The following is a 21,788-nucleotide window of genomic DNA, read 5'->3' on the forward strand; positions in this document are numbered from 1 at the left end:
AGAAAATAGCCAAGAAGGCAGTCCCTGCTGGCAGCACAGCAAAGAGAAGTGAGAATTAGGGGGAGCAGAGGTGAGGCTGGAGGGGACTTTGGTTGGGGCAAGATTATTTGGGGTCCAAATAACAAGGATGTTTAGACGTATTGCCATTGTGCTCTGGGGAGCCACGGAAAGCTCTTGAGCTGAGGAGTGACTTGGAGAAAGTTTTTCAGCCAATGCAATAGAGGGAGTTGGCACCTTTCCTTCTGCCACCCTGAGTTTCTGGTGCCTACAGTAGGGTAGGGATTGTTCTGCCCTGCCTTCAGTGCTTTGAGTGCTTGAAACAGACACCGTAATTTTAATTACATAAAAATGATACGTGTATCAGACGGGACAACCTTTAAAACGTAAAGAAGAGGCAAGTATCCTGCATCACAGGGGAGTCTTTCAACCTGGCTGGGCCAGGGCCTGCGGAGCAGTGAGGGTCGTTTCTCAGCCCAGCGAGCCTGGGGCAGGAACGGACCCTAATTGAAGGTGACCGTCCCCAAGCATGCGTCCTACCCCGGGCTCCGGAGAGCGCACAAGCAGGTGTGCACCGTCTACCCGCGCTGGCGGGATTGGGTGCCTGGTGCGCCCTCAGGTCGACGGTCGAACCCTCGGGGGCGGGGGTGGGAGCCAGAACCCTCGGGAGGATCCGTTTGGGGTCCCGGGGAAACACCGGGCCGCCTCGCCCCGCGGATTCCAGGCCGGGATTTCTCCCGCACTGACTTTCCGGGCCGGTGCCAGCCCGGCCTCCGGGTCCCCAGCCCCCGCCGCGGGGCCGGCTGCTCGGGGAGCGGGAGGGGGCAGGAGGCGGAGGAGGAGTTTGAGCGACTTTGTGGGGCAGCCAGGGCCTCGGCGGCCGCTCGGGCGAGCGCGGGAGAACGCGGGGGCGCCCGCCGGGCTGTCCGGAGCGGCCGATGGGGCCCGTGTGAGCGTGCCCAGGCCCGGCCCGGTGCCCGGCGGGCGGCAGCATGTCCGCGGGCGGCAGCGCCAGGAAGAGCACCGGGAGGTCCTCCTACTACTACCGGCTGCTGAGGCGGCCCCGGCTGCAGCGACAGAGGAGCCGCTCCCGCAGCCGGACCCGGCCTGCCAGGGGTAGGCGCCACCCCGACCCCTGACCCCTAGACCCTCCTAAGGCCATTAAGCCACCTGATGCCCTGGGATGCTAGGGACCGGGATCCTCCTTCCAGCCATTTGCCGGGGGTTTCCTCATCCGCCCCTTCCTGAGTCTGCCGGACCCCCCATTCCCCCAGCTTCTGCTTAATCCTCCTCTCGCCGGGGGAAGCCGAGGCTCTAGGGTCTCCTCTTAAGCCACGGACAGGGAGAGGGGAGCCTGGACTCTTTCTCCGCATCTCAGATCAGACCGCCTACCCCACTGTGCCTCAGTTTACTCAGCAGCCGGGCAATAAAGTAACCCAGGGTGGATCTGAGCTTTCCCACACCTTGCCTTCCCAGCCCAAGCCGCGGACTTCTTTCTTCCCTTTCCAGGAACTTAACGGGCTCCCCACCTCTTGGGTGCTAGGACAAGTGGGTGGACCTCAGGGAAGGAACCGTGACCCCTCGAGCGGGTGGGCGCCAGCTCCTTTGCAAAGTTTCTCTCCATCAAGCTCAGGAGGCAGGACGAGACGGAGGGGGAGGTGCGAGCAGCATTTTCTTTTTCCAGTAACAGGATCCTCGGCTGGAAATGCGTGTGATCCCGGGGGCTGCGTTTGGGCGGGTGGGGGCCGGGACTTCCTTCCCTGGCTGAGTAGGAGGGAGGGAAGCCCCTGGGAGGAGGAGGCCTTCAAAGGGGCTCTGGGGAGGCTGGAGTCCTAGGCAGAGGTTCAGGCCCACCGAGGGTGCCCGTGGGGTGGAAGGGAGGAGAAAGACGGCGCCTTAGCAGGGACCTGGGCCGAGTTGACACCATCAGGTTATCTTGAAAGTGGGAAGCCGGGCCCTGTGCCAACAAATGCCATGCAGGGAATCTGGTAGACCAAGAGGGGCCACATTCCCACCCTGCAGGCTGCCGTTGTGTGACCTGGGCTGAGCTGCCTCTGAACTTCAGTTTTCTTGTCGGTGTGAGGGTAAATGAAGCAGGCAGGTAGTGTTCGTTTGCTTCCACCAGAATGGGGAAGACTTTTCCCACAGTCAGGTCTGAGTAGCGCTGTGCAGTCCAGGGCTTCCTCAGGAAGTAGTGAGTTCCCCGTGCACAGAAGGGTTCAAGCTGAAGCTAAGCGTGTGCACAGGTGTGTGCTGGTAGTTCAGTCCTCAAGGGTCTCTCAAAGCCTGCAATCCCCCCACTCCTGCCTTTCCTGAAGTCTTAGTAAGTACAGAATTAACAGTACTAAGTTACTTAGTAAGTACAGAATTAACAGTACTAAGCCTTTAGTACTCCTTAGAGGGAGTACTAAAGACCTGGGGAAGGCTTTATCTCAGTGGTTCAGGTTTTGGTTCTTCTATCTCTGTCCTTCTATTTAATTCTGTACTTGCTAAGACCTGGAGAAAGGCTTAGCACTGTTAATTCTGTACTTACTCCCTCCCCCTGGACTTGGTCTGGGAGACCGGGAATCTGGGCTCAAGCTTTGTGACTTTGGGCAAGTCATTTCCCCTTTCTGAGCTTAGTTTTCCTGGTTGTAAAATGGACCTGCCGTATGTGGAGGATTCAGTGAAGAAACTGAGAAATGGGAGCTTTGAAAATACCCAGTACTGTTCAGACCACCCTGGGGCCTCTCCTTCTGCACCCACCTCATGTCACCTCACCCACCCGCCCCTCCTTTGCCTCAGAAATGCCCTGTGTGACCTTTTCCTCTTCTCACCTCAGTCCAGTTCCATCCCTGACTGTAATGGGAGTCGCGCTCCTGCTCAGCTGACCTCCTGCTCAGCTGACCGGGCAGGGGATAATCAATGCGTCAGGGGCTGTCACCTGAGCCCCAGCTCCCAGACCCCACATGCACAGGATCACTGCTTTGTGTCCCAGCTTGAAGGAGCTCACAGCCTGCAGAGTGGGGAGGAGACTGTCTCTGAACAGAAGTTATATCTGGGGAGATCAGGGAGAGCTTCACAGAGGAGGTGACATTTGGATGGGATCTCACAAAATGGATAGGGTTTCCCTTCGCAGAGGGAGTGATTGAGTCAGATCTGGGTTCAAGTCTCAGCTGTGCACACAACTATTCTACAGCCAGTTACCTCTCCAAGCCTCAGTGACCTTGTGTGGTCAGTGGGGCTAGCAGTGACAGGGTCATGTGAGGGCCAGAAGCCAGTGCCTGGGACTAAGGCTGCAGCTGAGGGTGAGCTACTGTCCTCTCTCTGGACAGAATGAACAGACTGCGCAGTCAGGGAGAAGGAAAACGGCTTGGGTATTGAGAATAGAGTTCCTCCAGGGTTTGGGGAGGGGAGTGGATTGGGAAGGGGGCTGGGTGAGTGGGTGGGGAAGAGCAGGCAACAGTAGTTTGGATTTGATAAAGGGCCTTGAACTTTGGGAGACCAAGGCAGGAGGAATCCTTGAGCCCAGGAGTTCAAGACCAGCCTGGGCAACATAGCAAGACCCTGTCTCAATATTGTTTTTGTTTGTTTGTTTGTTTGTTTGTTTTTTTAAAAAAAGAAGGCCTTGAGTGATGAGGAGTTAGTTACAGCTGCAGCCAGGGTGTGGGGTGGAGGCTGGAGGCACCCTGTCCTCCTCCTCCTTGGTGGGAGGCAGCTAGGGCAGCCATTGCCCTCCCTCCACTAAAGCCTCAGACGCCTGACTCTGCCCCAGAGCCACAACCACCACCTGAGGGCAGGGCCCCACCCAGGGAGAAACTCAGGCTGAGGAAGCCACCCTGTGGCCTTTGAGCCAGTCCCTTCTGACCTTGAACTTCAGTCTCCCCATCCACATGGGGGCTTGGTCCCATGGTGTGGTAGCATCAGACCTCAGAGGAGTGGGTGGTGCCTAGCATCTCAGCCTGGATCAGACTCTTGCCCCCACACCCTTTCTGGCCTCTGGCACTAGCAGGGAAGGAAAATGACCAAGAACTCAGGCTGTGTATTTGTTCAGAAACAGAAAAATGCAAGGAAGAGTTGGTTGCTGCCAGGTTCTGCAGGTGGCCAGGCTGGGGGAAGGGAGCAGGGCTTTGTCCCTGGTAGGGCTGTGAGTGAGGGAGTGTCTGCAGTCTCCCTAGTTTGACCAATAAGGGACTTAGGTTCTTCCCTTTTCTGGGCTTCAGTTTCCCCATCTGAAGGATGGGCAGAGTGAGACCTGCTGTGGTGGGGGGCAGAGCACGAAGCTGGAGGGTAGCTGGAGGTGGGGTAGAAACAGTGACCTTTGGAGGGTGAGGGCCATTTGCATTTTCCCACTGTGTCCCTAACTCCACTTGAAGGCTGGGCATGCCCCATGGATTTGGGGGGATCCTTTCCCCAGAAGGGTGTCATCAGCAAGGTACCTCCCCACCTAGTCACACCAAAATCAAGAAAAGTTTTGTCTCTGACCCCTCTGTTTCTCCAGGGCTGCTAGGAGAAACAGAAATTTTCCTCTAGCCCTGGATAAAGTTCTGACCCATTCATTCAGCCAGTCAGCTCCTCTTAAGCACCTACTATGTGCTGGGCTTCAGCTTGGGTGCAGGGGCACATGGAGATGAATCACATGTGCTCCCAGCCCTTGCCAAGCCCCCAGTCTGTTGGGGAGGCCAGCTTGTTGGGGTGCACTAGGGCACAAGGCTCTTTCTAGGGGACAAAGCAGTGGTTAGTGGGAGGCAGGGGCTGTAGTTCCAGCTCAGCCGTGGACTGGTTGCATGACTGGGCACATCATAGGGCCTCAGTTTCCCCATCTGTCGAGGGGGGTTAATCTTGCTCTCCTGCCTCTTGGAATGCCTATACCCATAGCCATGAGGGGTTTTGATTATGTTGTTCATGTTTTCATCTGAGTTTTTCTAGGGGTCCAGCCACCTGCCAGGCCCTGGCTGGGAGCTGGGGGTTTTGCAGATGTTTTTCTCTTGAGATGGTCAGGTCCTCCTCCGTGCCTGTACGCACCCCTCTTGCATGCCTCTGTATCTTGCCCGCATGGTGGGAAAGGATGGTTTCATACAACTGGTTCCTAACCAAGAGAACAGTTAGGTAAGGACCTGTGTGCCACCATGGGGGGTGGGTAACTTCTCAGGGGACCCTGGCTTTTTTTTTTTTTTTCTTTTTTTGAGACGGAGTTTCGCTTTTGTTGCCCAGGCTGGAGTGCAATGGCGCGATCTCAGCCCACCGCAACCTCTGCCTCCCGGGTTCAAGCGATTCTCCTGCCTCAGCCTCCCGAGTAGCTGGGATTACAGGCATGCACCACGGCACCTGGCTAATTTTGTATTTTCAGTAGAGACGGGGTTTCTCCATGTTGGTCAGGCTGGTCTCGAACTCCCAGCCTCAGGTGATACACCCGCCTCGGCCTCCCAAAGTGCTGGGATTACAGGCATGAGCCACCGTGCCTGGCTGGGACCCTGGCTTTGATAAGGTCTGCAAGAGGCCTCTGGGGCAACAGCTTGGACTTCATGAGTTGGGCGAGCCTGAGAACAGCCCTGAGGTGGGGGGGGGTTTGTGGTTCCCCAGTTTTCAAATGTTCCCTGCAAGGGCCCTAGGCCTGGCTCTCTGCCTCCACCTTGGATGACACCTGTGAAATCATTATGCCCTTTTCTACCTCGTCTCTTCTTCTGTTTCTGCTGAGACACAATCTCTCATTTGGGGCTTGGCCCTAGCCTTTCCAGTCCCTCCTCTCCCTTACATACCTCAAGGACTGGGGAGCTCACTCCCTCTCAGGTTGTGTAATGAGGGTGAAAATGGCTCCTTTTTGTTACGGCTCCTGTGCACCGCATGCCTGCTCCGTGCCTGGCAATGAGCTCAACTCTGAACTTGCCTTGTCTTATGCAGTGTTCAGAACAACACTGTGAGATGGATACTGATACTATCCTCATTTCATAGGTGAGGAGACTGTAGCCCAGAGAATGAAAGCTTTGCCCAAAGCCACACAGCTCAGAAATGGTGGAGCCCAGCTCTGCCCACCTCCAGGTCCTGAGATTCACCTTGCGATATCCGTGGGCAGGCAGACCTTTCTAAGGTCAGGCCCTGGCTTTGAGAAGGCCACCTCCCTTCACAGCCAATGACTTCACTGGGTGTTCATGGCAATTGTCTCTCACAGTCTTGGTCAAAGCTTGGGAGGGAGGCAGGGGAGTGGTCCCGTTGGCATCTGGTTGCCTCCTCCACCTGCCTGGGATAGCTCAGGTGGGACCTCCCTGGCCTGCCCCTGCCCCCTGGATCCTGCTGTCATTCATGTCCTGCCAACCATGCCCTTTCCCAGGGCATGCGACAGGTCTCAGGGCCTCAGCCATGTTTCTCCACCAAAGCCCTTAGTGCTGAGGGTTCAGAGTCCCCTGGTGTGAGGTCCGTGGAGCCTGGCAGACACCTGAGGCCTAATCCCCAGGGCTCTCTAGGTCCTCGAAGGAGGCCACAGGCCCCAGTGAATCTGCTGGAATGTCAGCCTCTTGCCCTTGCCTTTGTCCTTCCTGACCCACCCTCATCACCTTTAATAATCAGGAAGAGAACAGCTCCCTTTCACCAAGCTGAATGTGTGCCCGGCCCCATGCCAAGAGCTCCCCCTGATTACCTCATGTCTCATCTCAGTTCTCCAATCCTCCTAGCAGGTAGGGGTTATTGTTGTCACTTTCCTTTACCAGGTGGGAAACGGAGCTCTGGGTGTGATATTTCCTCTGCATTTTCCTGTCGGGGTGGTGAAATAACTGGTTTGAACCCAGGCCACTGGACTCAAAAGCTCATGCTCAGAAGCCCCAGGGCTCCCTCTAACTTTCTTGGTTGCTGCAACTCAGAGAGCGCTGGAATGGACCCAGGGCATGCTCCTCATCTCAGCGGTTCAGGTTTTCGTTCTTCTATCTCCATCCTTCTATTTAATTCTGTACTTACTAAGACCTGGGGGTACAGGGAGGGGCTTGGAGCCTATTTGCCCAGCTACTGAATGGGGAGGTTGGAGAGATGGATACTTATGGCTCCAGTACCAGGAGCCAACTGTTCCCCTTGACAACTGGGGAAACTGAGGCCCACAGAGCCAAGGCCACTTGCCCGTGGTTACCTAAAGATGTTAACGAGAAATCCGGGTCTGGAACTCAGATCCCTTTGTATCCTGTTTCGGTGTTGGTGTAGTTTGTTGCTTTCCCTAAGATGAGCCCAGATAGGGAGACTGAAGTGCCTGGGCTCCTGGTTGGGTCTTCTGCGGGGAGAGAATGGCGATTCAACTCCCGTGTACTGTTGAACTTGACACAAACACGCTTACATCCCAGGCTGCATACGTGTTTTGCTTTAGAAATGACATGAAGCCTTTTGACTATTTTTAAGAGAAAGGCAATGGCTGTGATATTTCCCCTGCACCTCCCTCTCGGGGCCACTTGGTTAAATGTCAGGAAAGGGAGAGTATTTCCTGGTCAGGAACATTCAGAGCTTGCTGGGAGCTGAAGTTTTGTTTTCCATTAAGTAGGTATTCGGGGAGTCTATTTCCCTCTGCCTCCTCTGTTTCCCTGGAAGCTTGCGCTTGACAGTTGCAGGGAGGAGGGGTTTGAGAATGAGCAGCCGAGATGCCCATGTATCGCGTGCCCGCTCTAGGAGTGGCGGGGTGGCTATTTTTAGCCATCCCGATTCAGTAGAGGCATTTCAGCGTTTGTTCAATATTTAATTATCCATCTGAAATTGGCCCATGTGGCCTTCAGTTTGGAAGCAGCTCTCTGTGCTGTGATTTCCCAGTTGCATAAATAGGGAAGCAAGGGAATCTCAATAGCCCTCCAAATAATAATAACGAAAAAAAAAGTAGACTCGATACTCAGCAAAGACAGGCTTGGTTCCTCGGTCTAGACAGACCACCTGTACGTTAGCAGAGAAGTGCCACCGGGGACGCCCATCACGCCCTTGGAAATGCGGCGGTGCTCAGTCTCCGAATCTCAGATCCACAACTGCTTGGGTTTTATTGGGGATGGGTTTTCCTCCCTTCGCCAGGTTCCTGTGTTGACTTTGACAGCTGCTGGGCACCTGAGAGGTGGTTTGGGGATTTTGCTTTTGGAAGCCTTGTTAGCTTTTATTTCCCTCTTCTCTTCTCCCCGACAGACAGGAGAGTACTATCGGCATCTGGGCTGTGCTATTTCTTTTTCCTTGGCCTTTGGAGGCGATGTGCCGACATAGTTCTGAAATGAAAAAGGCAGAGCACAGGGAGGGAGATGTTGGGGCCATGAGGCTCTGCCTTCCTTCCCCAAGCCCGTGGCTGATGAGGGAGAGAGGGGAGAAGAGGAGAGAGTGGGGCCCAAGGGTGCTGGGCAGTCGGAGATGACTCCTTCCTACTGTCCTGCTTGGCATGGGGATTTGTGGACTTTGGGTTTGGAGACTGGAAACCAATAAATTGGTAATCTGGAATAAGCTTGGTTTTCTATCCATTTACACCTCTATTCTGGGGACACAGAGTTTGGCCTAGGAGCGTGTACAGAGTCCTGACTAGGTCATAAATGCTGTGTGATTGCAGACAAGTCACTGAACATCTCTGGGTTCAGAAGCACATGTAACAGATAGATATGATGCAGCATAGGGTGTCATTATAGGCCAGGAGAATTGTCATTATTAGCTGTTCACCCAAAGTCTGAGGGGTTGCTTGCAAATCAGTTAGGGCTGATCTAGAAAGAAAACGTTTGGGAGGCCAAGGTGGGTGGATCACGAGGTCAGGAGATCGAGACCATCCTGGCTAACACGGTGAAACCCCGTCTCTACTAAAAATATAAAAAAATTAGCCAGGCGTGGTGGCGGGCGCCTGTAGTCCCAGCTACTCGGGAGGCTGAGGCAGGAGAATGGCATGAACCCGGGAGGCTGAGCTTGCAGTGAGCCGAGATCACTCCACTGCACTCCAGCCTGGGTGACAGAGTGAGATTCTGTCTCAAAAAAAGAAAAAAGAAAAGAAAAAGAAAGAAAACGTGATGCCAGTGGGGACTGGACCCACCTAGGTGGTTTCTCAGCATCCCTACCCTGAGAGGCTGCCACAGGTCTCACTGGTACTTGTTCAGAGCAGCAGAGCTTTAGCGAGCCACCTAGTATGTGTGACCTGGGTGCCAGGGGCTGCCACAGCAGATATAGCCAGCCCCCACCCTCGGGAGCTCAGAGGCCAAGGGGAAGAGTCTTGGCATAAGGTTAGCAGATGGTGTGACTGGAAAGGTAGGCAGGGCCTTGAGTGGTGAGCAAAGAGGGGAGAACAGCCCCTGGCAGGCCACTGGGAATCAAAGGAAGGATTTTGAAAATAACAGGAATGATAACAGTGATCTCCATGTCTTGAGCACTTACACAGCGCCAGGGGTTCTTCTAAGTCCTTTACATGCATGCTGCCTTAAATCATCATTCTCCCAGGTGGTGTTATCAGCTCCACTTTGTAGATGAGAAAACTGAGGCTCAGACTGGTTAAGTGACTTGCTTAGCATCATCCAGCTACTGAGTGGCAGAGTCCAGGATGTTTAACCCTCACTATACTTACCAGAGCTGTGATTTAGGAAAAGAACTCTTAACAACCCTCAAGCTAGACTGGTATCGTGCAGGGAGAAGAAAGTGGGAAGAGGGAGCAGGGAGGCCAGTCCGCTTCCTGGGGAATTTTGAAGGAGGCCGGCAGGTGCAGGATGGGGGAAGGCAGAGGGCAGGTGGAGAGGAGCTGGGAAGTTTGGAAGGGCTGACACAGGAGAGAGGCTGCCGCCATCTGAGGGCCAGTGCTGGGCTCCTGCCACGATCTCTCCCTGGCCTGCGGTGAAATGAGGACTGTAAGGGCATTGCAGCGAGTTTCCCATAACATCCATTTCACTTCAGTAACCCATTTTGATGCCTCTTTTTTATTCTGAGATGATGGTCTTTGGATTCTTTGGGGTTAGAACATTCCTTTTATGCAATGCATAAATGTCTAGTATGCACCATACTAAATGGTGTTCATTTTTTTTAAACATCTATATTTGGCAAGAAAAGAAGTCAGTGGTTCTGTGTGGCCCACCCTCATATTATGCTACTTCATAGTTTTTATTTATAAACATTGAACTAGTTCCTGGAATTCTCACAGGATGGTAGGCTGACACCCACGAAGGAGAAGTCCAGGGGTCGTCCTTACAGCGAGAGGAGTGGGAACTGGTGGTGGGATAAGGTGGTGGGATAAGGCCCTTGGAAAGGCGTGAAGAAGGGGGAGGAGGAGGGTCAGTGAGGGCTGGGGTGGGGGGTGCCCGGCAGGCTGTGGACATGGCTGATGGGCCTGCCTTGGATGCTGATGCTGCAGGGGTTTTGGCACAAGACTGGGCAAGGGGCTTTTCAGGGAGCAGCTTCAGGAGAAGGCGAGAAAGGTGCTGGAGCCTGCAGGGGATCAATTATTTGGGGGAGAGGAGGTGTGGGGTGCAGAATAGGACAGGATTGGAGAAGTTTGGTGAAAATGGGGGTGCAAGAGAAGCTTGGATTTCCCATTAACTGTCAATACAGTCATGGTTCCACCTGGTATCTAGAAACCTGTTCACAATTGTAGGTTTAGCAGCAAACAGGGTGGGGTAAGTGTCTCTCCCCATCAGCAGCAGCCTCTGAACTCTCCTGGGACCCTGAGCTTCAGAGAACCCGGGCTGTGGCCCCCCTCCCCCACTTTGGCAATGCTGTCTGCAGAGGGAAAGGCCAGTTTTACTAGCACAGGGAGTGCTCTGGCTCCTGTGTGTCGGGGAAATTCTGGAAGAGGCTCTCTTCCAGAAGTTATGGAAGGTCCCCAGGAGACAGACCACCAGTTTGGGCCAAACCCCTCCATCTACATGAAACAACAACAACAACAACAACAATAATAATGTTTACGGCCAGGCACCATGGTTTATGCCTGTAATCCCAGCACTTTGGGAGGCCAAGGCGGGAGGATCACTTGAGGCCAGAAGCTTGAGACCAGCCTGGGCAACATAGTGAGACCCCATCTCTACAGAAAATTTTAAAATTTTTTGTTGTGGCACAGGCCTGTGGTGTTAACTGTTTAAAAGGTTGAGGGTGGAGGATTGCCTGGGCCAAGGAGTTCCAGGTTGTGATGACCTATGATCGCACCACTGCACTCTGCCCTGGGCAACAGAGTAAGACCCTGTCTCGAAAAAAATAAAAAATAAAAAACCCAACTCCTAAGATTACAAAAAGCAGTAAATATCTATTACAGAACAGAAGAAAATAAAAATCACCTCTAATCCAGCACCCACCAATAAGCTCTGGGATCACTGGGGGGTTATTTCCAGCCCTTCCCCTTCTTTTCTTTAAGTTTTTGAAAATTCTAAAATATTCTAAAGTAGAACAGAAAAGCATAGAAAATAATATTGCAGACACCCACCTCTCAGGTTGAACAAACCTTAACATTGCCATACCTGCCTCTCTTCTCTTTTCTTTCTATCTTTCTTAGAAATAGAAATGATTCAGGTCCAGAAGGAGTCAGGACAGTGTGGTCTACTGGCCAAACCCAGCCCCTCATCTGTTTCTGTATGACTTGTGAGCCAAGAATAGTTTTTACATTTTTAAAGGGTTGGAACAAAAAGTCAGAAGAAGGAGAACATAGGGAATTATATGAAATTCAAATTTCAATGCCCATAAATAAAGTTTTATTGGAACACAGCCATGTTCATTCATTTGTGTATTGTCTATAGCTGCTTTCATGCTACAGTGGCAGAGTTGAATAGCTGAGACAGAGACCATATGGACTTGTAAGCCTGAAATATTTGCTATCTGGCCTTTTATGGAAAGTTTGCTGACGCCCAAGATACAGCTAAAGCCACCTACTCTCTCTCCAGGGATAACTGGCCACCTAAAGGTGGTGGGTATCCTGCCTACATGTGCTTTCTGCTTTTACATAGAAGCCTATGCGTATGCTTCCAAGTGTGTCGAATTGCATTGTGTGTTTAAAAATGGATATAGTGAAATTGCACATGGCAGAGAGGAGCAAACACATATGGACACCCTGAGACCTCCTTAGTTTCCTGAACTCCAGCAGCACGGAGTAAATGCCAGCTCTCTGCCAGCCCTGGAATGGGCCCTGCAGCTGCAGAGAAAAGAATCGTGGGAAGAAAACTCCAGAAGAAAAAATGGGGAAAGTGACACTGCCGACTCAAATTACTAGAAATCCTCAGAAAGTAAAAAAGGAAAAAGAAACTCAGGGTTGAGAGAAGACTTTGGGCCGGTGAATTCATCCTTGGAGTGTTCAGGAAATCCAGAGATTTTTGGAAGGCTGGGAATTCTTTGGAAGTGAGGCGTGTCTGGAGATAAGGAATAGGAAGCATGGGCTGTCAAAAGCAATTGTTAGGGAGCTCAAGTAGAGAAGCAAAAGGAAAACCTGGGGACAAGGTCGACAGATGCTGAAAACCTTGTAGGATTTATACTAGGCTACACCAGACTATTAACGCGGCCAACCAGAGGCCAATGAGGGAGCAAACCCTTGCACTGTCCTTGCGGAAGGGCCCTACCCAGCATCCTGGGATGTAACTGGGAAGGATGTGTCTCATTAGCTCCTCTGCCCCACCTCTGGAGTACCAGCGCCAAGCCAAACACGTCCCCTCTGAGGAGCTGCTGTGCCCTGCCCCCGAGTGCTCTATGTTGAGGATCCTCCGGGCAGGAATGGTGGGCTGGATGCTGAGCCCTCTACAGTTGTCCCCATGTCCCTCTCCCACCAGACTCCACTCCCCAGCAGCAGTGGGCAACCTCCTCTGATTCTGAACCACCTCCTGAGCTTAGAGACCACTGGAACTCGATCCCAGTTCCCTTCAGGAGGCAGCAGGCTATCACAGTTCCATGGCCTCGGGACGCTGTACCTGTACCACCTCCAAACTCAACATCATAAAAACAAAACGTGAAATCAACATCCCTCATCTCTTTCTGCCAGGTAGCTGGGACTGAGCTGGGCCCTGGGGACATAGAGAGAGGCCAAGGGCCGGGCGCGAACTCAGCTTCCTGAGTCACTTGGGACCACTGTCTTCTCACTCATCTCTGCACAGTGCCATTCCTTTCCCACACTGGGGCAACCCTTAGATTCAGAGATATCCGGGCTTGAATCCTGTTTTCAACGTTTCCTAGCTGTATGGTCATGGTTTGAACTTCAGTTTCCTCCGATTAAAGGTGGAGCTGATGTTTCTTAATTCAGGAGTCAATTTTAGGATAAAAATACAAGTACGTGGCACAGTCATTATCTCTCTTAGATCTGTTTCTCCACATTTCCTGGTGATCCATTTTTATTACATAGAGACAACTAGTTGTTTTTCAGAACTATTTGTTGAAAAACATATCTTTTCCGGCATCAATATACCTCGGCACTGTTTTTGAAAATCAATTGCCCATGTATGTATGGGTCTATTTCTAGACTCTATTCTGTTCCATTGATCTGTATGTCTATCCTTATGCTAATACTACACTGTTTTGTAAGTTAGCTATGTTTCAAGACCAAAGTACTTCTTGAGACCAGGTAATGTAAGTCCCCCAACCTGTTTCTTCTTTCTCAAGTTTGTTTGGCTGTCTAGGTCCTTTGGCTTGCCATCTAAATTTAAAATTCATCTTGTCAGTGTCCTCAAAATTTTTATTTTGGATTTTGATTGGGACTATGTTGACTCTATGGATCAGTTTGGGGAGAAATGTCAACTAAGCAATACTGAGTCTTCCAACCCTTGAATGTAGTATATCTCTTTATTTAGATCCTTAATGTCTCTCAGCAGAGTTTCTGAGTTACTAGTCTCTTATGTGTTAAGTTTATTAAGTATATTTTGGTGCTCTTGGCTAATCACTGAAGTGGCTGAAATTTTACTTTACTTGCAGCTAACAAGTTAAACAGGTAGTTTCATGAGTGCTGGCGGAAGACACGAGACACCTGGGTCAGAGACAAAGGACTCTATGATCCATGGCGTAGCAGACGGAATAAGCTTCAGGTTTATATCAGTTCTCCTTCCCGCTAACTTCCTAGGGATATTGTAGAACATAAAATCATCTATGCTAGAACATAAAATCATGATCTATTCTAGAACATAAAATGATCTTCTTTGCAGCTTTCCCAGATTATAACCTCATGTCCCCTACAGGATCTTATATACAGTCTGAGTCAACTGTTCTAGAGGCTAAAAATTACACAAAGGACTGAAATTCAGTTTTGCTTTAGTATCAAATCATTAAATTAGAACTTTGGAGATAAGTTAAAATTTGACTTCCAAGTTGTCAAATACAGAAAGGTAAAGAAAGTTTCAAAATTATATGGAAAAGCCAGTATGTACACACTTAAAACCTTATGCCTGTTTATATTTGTTAGAAAAAATAAGCCTGTTATTTCATATAGCCATGTTGTTCTAATTTAATAATATAGATTTCAAATAAACATGGGTTGGACATGGTGGCTCATGCTTGTAATCCCAGCACTTTGGAAGGCCAAGGCTGGAAGGAGGATTGCTGGAGGCCAGGAGTCGGAGACCACCCTGGCCAACATTGTGAGACCCCGTCTCTAATGAAAATAAATAAAGAAAAGAACAAAAGTGCAGAACATTACTAAGGTGGAAATTTGGGGGGAAAATAGTTTACAGTTAATGAATGAAATGAAAAATAAGATGAATTAAATAATACATGTGTATATTTAGGTTTTAATAATCATGGTTCCCTCTGGAGTGCTATAATTAGAATTTATATACCCTAAAGAAGTATTACTGATGTGCTTAGTACCTATATTAAAGGTAAAATACACAGAGTGTGGAGTGACTGTATGAAAGGATAACATGTGTACAGATGTGAAAACATCTCCAAGCTATATTATGAAATAAGCAACCAAGGTATCCTATATTTTTGTGGTTTTCAAGCTCTATCGCGTATGTCTTTTGATAAAAGGTGCATTATGGAGAAAGAGCGAAGCTTACCTTATATGCGAATAAGTGTGATATTTCTAAAAGGAAGCTCTTCTCTTTCATTAAGGCATTTGTAGATTTGAAAGAGGAGAGATGGGAGCCCTTGAAAGTCCATAGTCCTGAATCAGATGATGATCTGAACCTCTATCTCTCTGTCTTTACTTTAATGTAACTAGAATATGTTGAGCCTGGATCCATGGATGTATTAGTGCCTGTGGCTGCTGTAACAAATTACCACAAACTTGTAACTCAAAGCAACAGAAAGTTATTATCTTACAGTTCTGGGGGACAGAAGTCTGAAATCATTTTCGCTGGGCTAAAATCAAGGTGTCAGCAGGGCTGTATTCCTTCTTGAGGCCCTGGAGAAGAATCCATTTCCTTGCTTTTGCCAGCTTCTGGAAGTTGCCTGGTTCCTTGTCTCATAGCCCCATGTCACTCCCACCTCTGCTTCCATCATCACATTGCTTTCTCTGACCTGCCTATCTCCTTCTTGTAAAGACCCGTGTGATTATTTTAGGCCCACCCAGGTATTCCAAGATAATCTCCTCATCTCGACGTCCTTAAATTAATCACATCTGCAAAGTCCCTTTTGCCGTAGAAGGTGACATATCACAGGTTCTAGGGATTAGGACGCATGGTTCCTTGGGGAACATTATTCTGCGTAGCACAGATGGGTAAAGTTTAGTAACCTCCAAGCAACACCTCTCCTCCCTGTCCCAGAGAGGCGTGCCTAAAGGCTGAGCTAGAAAAAGTGTGCAGTGGTATGTTCTCAATCATAAGTGAGAGCTGAACAATGAGAACATGTGGACACAGGGAGGGGAAGATCACACACCGGGGCCTGTCGGCGGGTTGGGGGGCCAGGGGAGGGAGAGCATGAGGACAAATACCTAATGCATGTGGGGCTTAAAACCTAGACAACAGGTTGATGGGTGCAGCAAACCACCATGTCACATGTATACCTATGTAACAAACCTGCACGTTCTGCACATATATCCTAGAACTAAAAGTAAAATTAAAAAGAAAAAGTGTGCAGTGGGAGCCAGGAGAGCTGCCAATTTATCAATGCATTATTTCAGCAAACTCTTTATCTGGCTTCATCCCCCATCCCCAGCCCCAACACACACACACACACACACACACACACACACACACACACACACACACACACACACACTTAAATAGACGTACACAGAGGCATAAGCTGGACAGCTCTTCATCTGGAAAGTTCTAACAATCTGAAGATTCCATGACTTGTTGCATGGTGTGTTTTGTTTGTTTTTGAGACAGAGTCTTGCTCTGTCACCCAGGCTGGAGTGCAGTGGTGCCATCTTGGCTCACTGCAACCTCTGCCTCCCGGGTTCAAGCAATTTTCCTGCCTCAGCCTCCTGAGTAGCTGGGATTACAGGTGTGCACCACCACGCCTGACTAACTTTTTCTCTTTTTAGTAGAGACCAGGTTTTGCCATGTTGGCCAGGCTGGTCTCGAACTCCTGACGTCAAATGATCCACCCACGTTGGCCTCCCAAAGTGCTGGGGAAAAGCACTTTGGGGTAAATTACAGGCGTGAGCCACCACGCCCGGCCTGCATGGTGTTTTTTACCTTTGGCTTCCTGCTCAGTTCACGTGGCCCCTCCTCGGGGAGCACTAGCCAGTTCACTTTCCACGTGGGAGCTATGTTTCCCCACCCACAGGTATGTTCCTGATTCCTGATCTTTGGACTTCTCTGATCCACTTTTTCTTTCTTTCTTTTTCTTTTTTCTTTTTTTTTTTTTTAGACGGAATTTCACTCTTGTTGCCCAGGCTGGAGAGCAGTGGCGGGATCTCGGCTCACTGCAACCTCTGCCTGCCAGGTTCAAATGATTCTCCTGCCTCAGCCTCCTGAGTAGTTGGGATTACAGTTGTGCGTCACCACACCCAGCTAATTTTTCATTTTTTTTTTTTTAATACAGATGGAGTTTTGCCATGTTGGCCAGGCTGGTCTTGAACTCCTGACCTCAAGTGATCTGCCCACCTCAGCCTCCCAAAGTGTTGGGATTACAGGCATGAGCCACCACGCCCGGCCAGATCCACTTTTTCTAACTGGCCATTTGTATTAGTCTGTTTTCACGCTGCTGATAAAGACATACCCAAGACTGGGAAGAAAAAGAGGTGTAATTGGATTTATGGTTCCATGTGGCTGGGGAGGACTCAGAATCATGGCGGGAGGTGAAAGGCACTTCTTACATGGTGGTGGAAAGAGAAAATGAGAGAGATGCAAAACCAGAAACCCCTGATAAACCCATCAGACCTCATGAGACTTATTCACTACCACCAGAACGCTATGGGGAAACCGCCCCCGTGATCTAAATTATCTCCCACCGGGTTCCTCCCACAACATGTGCGAATTATGGGAGTACAATTCAAGATGACATTTGAATGGGAACACAGAGCCAAACCATATCACCATTTGAGCTGTTGTTGATTTTTTTTTTTTTTTTTTGAGATGGAGTCTTGCTTTGTCGCTAGGCTGTAGTGCAGTGGCACGATCTCCACTCACTGCAACCTCCGCCTCCCGGGTTCAAGTGATTCTCCTGCCTCAGCCTCCCAAGTGGCTAGGATGACACGCATGCATTACCACACCTGGCTAAATTTTTAACTTTTCTTAGAGACGGTGGTCTCGCTGTGTTACCCAGGCTGGTCTTGAACTCCTGGCCTCAAGCAGCCTTCCTGCCTCGGCCTCCCAAAGTGCTGGGATTACAGGTGTGAGCCACTGCACCCAGGCTGTTGTGGATTTTAATTTGTTTTGTTTTGTTTTCTGATTTTGTATTTTCTCTTCCTTCTATTCTTTTCTCTTCAGATGTATTCATCAAGTACAATTTGTGCTGAGTCATGTCACCTATTTATATTTTAATTTTACTATTAGTTTTGGGAAGTCTTAATTATTTTTCATTCAGGAAATTGTACAGTCATCTGTTTCCATTCATAGCCCGTCCCCTTCTCCAAAGAGAACGTCTGATAACAAGTTTTTGGCTACTGTGTAATATGATATTTTTGTATGTAAGTGCATGCACATGTAAACAAAGTAAAACATCATATTAATCACATAGACAGCAAGTGTATTTCAGCTTAAAGGGTCCATAGTAAGCCTTACTTTTTTTTTTTTTTTTTTTTTTGGAGATAGAGTCTTGCTTTGTCACCCAGGCTGGAGTTCAGTGGTGTGATCTTGGCTCACTGCAACCTCCACCTCCCAGGTTCAAGCAATTCTCGTGCCTCAGCCTCCCAAGTAGCTAGGTTTACAGGCATCCACCACCATGCCCAGCTAATTTTTGTATTTTTAGTAGAGACAGGGTTGTGCCATGCTGGCCAGGCTGAGTGTTGGCCAGGCTGATCTCGAACTCCTGGCCTCAAGCAATCCGCCCACCTTGGCCTCCCAAAGTGCTAGGATTACAGGCGTGAGCTACCGTGCCCAGCCAGCCTTACTTTTTATTTTGAAATAATTATAGATTGACAAGCAATTGCAAAACCAGTACAGAGAAGTCCCAAGAACCCAGTTTTCTCTGATGGTTGCATCTTACATAACTATAGGACGGATCCTCCAGCTGCAGTTGCCCTCTAGCCAAAGACCCACTAAGAGCACACCTCTAGTTGAATAAGTTGCATTTATTACTCATTGCATTGAGGGAGAGCACGCACCATGGGGCATCTCAGAAAGAGTGTGTTAGGAAGAACCTAGTATAGGATTTGGGTGTTGGTTGGGTGACTTGGGGGAGGTCGAAGGGAGTGGGATTCACACTAGATGAATTGCATCTGCTGTCAGAAGGCAGAGGCAAGTCTGTAATTGTGTAGCTTGAGTCCTGTCTCTAGGGAGAGGAGACTGGCATTGGGGGCTAAAGCTGTGACTGGTAAAGTAGCAGCAGTCACTGCTTTCAGCCAAGAGAGGGTGATGGTTGGTATTTTGTGGGTGGCACAGTGACCTTGTCTTTATGGGTTACTTCAACAAAAATTAGGTAGTGACCTTGTTTTGTCTCACTTCATCATGGCCTCAGAGTAACCTTGTCTGAGGTTGTGTCTTTTGCGATTATGTCTAAAAGGAGAATAACGTGGTATAGCCGTGCATGCCAAGCCAGCTTCCCGATGTCAGGGGCTTTTATTCCAGATCTTTCATGTACATTGGTACCATGCCTGCGTATAGTTCTCTGCCATTTCATCACGTATGTAGATTTGAGTAACCGCCACTGCAGTCAGCATCCAGGACTATTCCATCACCACGAAGATGTCACTTGTGCTCCCCCTTTAACATCACACCCACCTGCCTGCCCCACCACCATCCCTAACCCCTGGCAACCACTAATCCGTTTTCCATCTCTATTGCTTTATCCCTTTGAGAATGCCGTGTACATGGAATCATACACTATGTGACCTTTTGATACTGGCTTTCCTCACTCAGCATAATGCCCAGGAGATCCATCCAAGTTGTCGTGTGTATCAATAGTGTGTTTCTTTTTTAGGGCTAAGTAGTATTCCATAGTGTGTGTATTTGTTTTCTATGACTGCTGTAACAAGTTAAAACTTAGAGGCTTAAACAACACAGGTTTTTAATCTTACAACCCTGCAAGCCAGAACTCTGGCATGGGTCTTGCCAGACCAAAATCAAGGTGTCAGCAGGCTGCATTCTTTTCTGAAGGCTCTAGGGAGAAACCCATTTAATTGCTAATTCCTTGCTAGGGGAATTCAATTCCAAGTGGTTGTAAGACTAAGGTTTCTGTTTTCTTGCTGGCTATCAGCTGAGGGCTGTTCCCAGTTTCTAGATCGAGGCCACCCACATTCCTTGGCTCGTGACCACCTCTGTCTGTGTCAAAGCTGGCAACAGCAGATGGAGTTCTTCTCAGGCTTAGAATTTCTCCTGCCTCTTTCCTCATCACATTTCTTTGACTCACCTTCTTGCTTCCCTCTTCCACATTTAAGAATGCATATCATTTGGCCGGGCACAGTGGGTCACGGCTGTGATCCAAGCACTTTGGGAGGCCAAGGCTGGCGGATCACTTGACGTCAGGAGTTCAGGACCAGCCTAGCCAATATGGTGAAGCCCCATCTCTACTAAAAATACAAAAATTAGGCCGGGCGTGGTGGCTTAGGCCTGTAATCCAAGCACTTTGGGAGGCCGAGGCAGGAGGATCACGAGGTCAAGAGATCGAGACCATCCTGGCCAACATGGTGAAACCCTGTCTCTACTAAAAATACAAAAATTAGCTGAGCATAGTGGCACACACCTGTAGTCCCAGCTACTCGGGATGCTGAGGCAGGAGAACCGCTTGAACCTGGGAGGTGGTGACTGCAGTGAGCCGAGATCGTGCCACTGCACTGCAGCCTGGCAACAGACTGAGACTCCATCTAAAAAAAAACAAAAAAAACAAAACAAAACAAAGAACAAAAATTAGCCGGGCATGGTGGTGCATGCCTGTAATCCCAGCTACTCAGAAGGCTGAGGCAGGAGAATTGCTTGAACCCGGGAGGCGAAGGTTGCAGTGAGCTGAGATTGCACCACTGCATTCCAGCCTGGGCGACTGACCTAGACTCCATCTCAAAACAGCAACAACAACAAACTCATATCATTAGATTATTCTCACCTCGATAATTCAGGATGATTTCCCATCTCAAAATCCTTAACCTCAACCACATCTGCCAAGTTCCTTTTGCCATGTAAGGCAACATATTCACAGGTTCTGGGAATTAGAGTGTGGACTTCTTTGGGGGACCATCATTCTGCCTTACTCATTCTGGATGTAACACAGTTTGTTTAACCATTCATCTATAGAAGGATGTTTGGTTGTTTCCAGTTTTGGGGCTATTAAAAATAAAGGTGCTGTGAACATTCTTGTTAAAAAAATGGTATATAAGTGGATTACACACCATTTCCTTTTGCAACTGATTTTTTTCACTCGACATCATATTTCTGAGTTGTATTCATGTTGATCTCTATAGCTCTAGGTCCTTTGTAGTGCCATTGTGTTCCATGTGAATAGTGTCCTCCCTTCCTTGCTGTGTAATGTTCTATTGAATGACTGTTCCCCTATTGGTGGACATTTAGGTTGCTTCTAACTTTTTGCTGCTACAAAGAGTGCTGCGGTCAGTATCTTTGTGCAGATCTCCACGTGTGCAGGATGAAGCAGTTTTCTTGACTGGATGAGTAGGAGGGAAGGTTCTGGCCCTAGCACATATGTGTTGTCGGTTCCTACTGGCTATTGTGTAATTGTTCTTCAAGCCCTTTTCACTCCATCAGCAGTGATGAAAGTGTTCTGTGCATCTCTGCCAACATTTGGAGTCGCAGTTCTTTTTAATTTCTAGACTGGTTTCTTTTTCATTTCTTTTACTTAATTTCTTTTAAATTCTGGACTGGTCTAGGACCTTTCCAAAAGGTATGAAATGGCATCTGAGACTTTTAATTTGCATTTTCCCGATCACTGCCGAGGACACAGGGACACCCCTGTCCAGCACCTCCTTGTTCTACACTGTTGCCGACTTCTCTTCTCCTGACGTTAGCGTTAGAGGTTGCTGCCTCTACCTGCTTTTAAGCATTAAGATCTGGGCAATGCAACCCGACAACTGAAATTTGGTGTCTTGTCTGAAATTACAGGATGTTCCTCAGGCCGCCGTGTTTCCATGGGAACAAGTAACAGTCATCCTTCACGATTAGGTGGTATCCATGGCAACCAAGCCAGCAGCATTTGAATGAAACTGATTTTATTTTATTTATTTTTTGCAAACACATGAAGGTTAAAATGCATTTCTCCAGCTGTGGCTTCCAAGAATAGGAAGACAGCCTGGTAAATGGAGAACCTTTCCACCTCCTAGAGGAAAGGGGATCCAGGATCAGCTGGTCCCATGGCCTAATTTTGCAGACTAGGTGACCGAGAGGTCACATAGAAGT

At 49.2% G+C, this 21,788-nt stretch overlaps 1 protein-coding gene across 9 annotated transcripts in view; it reads left to right on the forward strand.

Moving 5' to 3' along the window:
* DAB2IP (DAB2 interacting protein) overlaps nt 1–21,788 on the forward strand; it is a 218,262-nt gene that overhangs the window by 83,827 nt on the left and 112,647 nt on the right. For 3 of the 9 annotated variants that reach the window (XM_031014437.3, XM_031014440.3, XM_031014438.3), the window contains exon 1: nt 825–1,113. The exons of 4 other annotated variants lie outside the window; for them this stretch is intronic. In XM_031014437.3, the coding sequence (XP_030870297.1) occupies nt 990–1,113 (124 nt within the window). In that variant the 5' untranslated portion in view covers nt 825–989. Of the gene's footprint in view, nt 1–821; nt 1,114–21,788 lie in introns of those variants that run through there. 2 more of the 9 variants (XM_055351830.2, XM_031014441.3) reach the window with 2 other exon arrangements.

The sequence above is a fragment of the Gorilla gorilla genome, chromosome 13 (genome assembly GCF_029281585.2).
Source record: "Gorilla gorilla gorilla isolate KB3781 chromosome 13, NHGRI_mGorGor1-v2.1_pri, whole genome shotgun sequence".
NCBI lineage: Eukaryota > Metazoa > Chordata > Mammalia > Primates > Hominidae > Gorilla > Gorilla gorilla.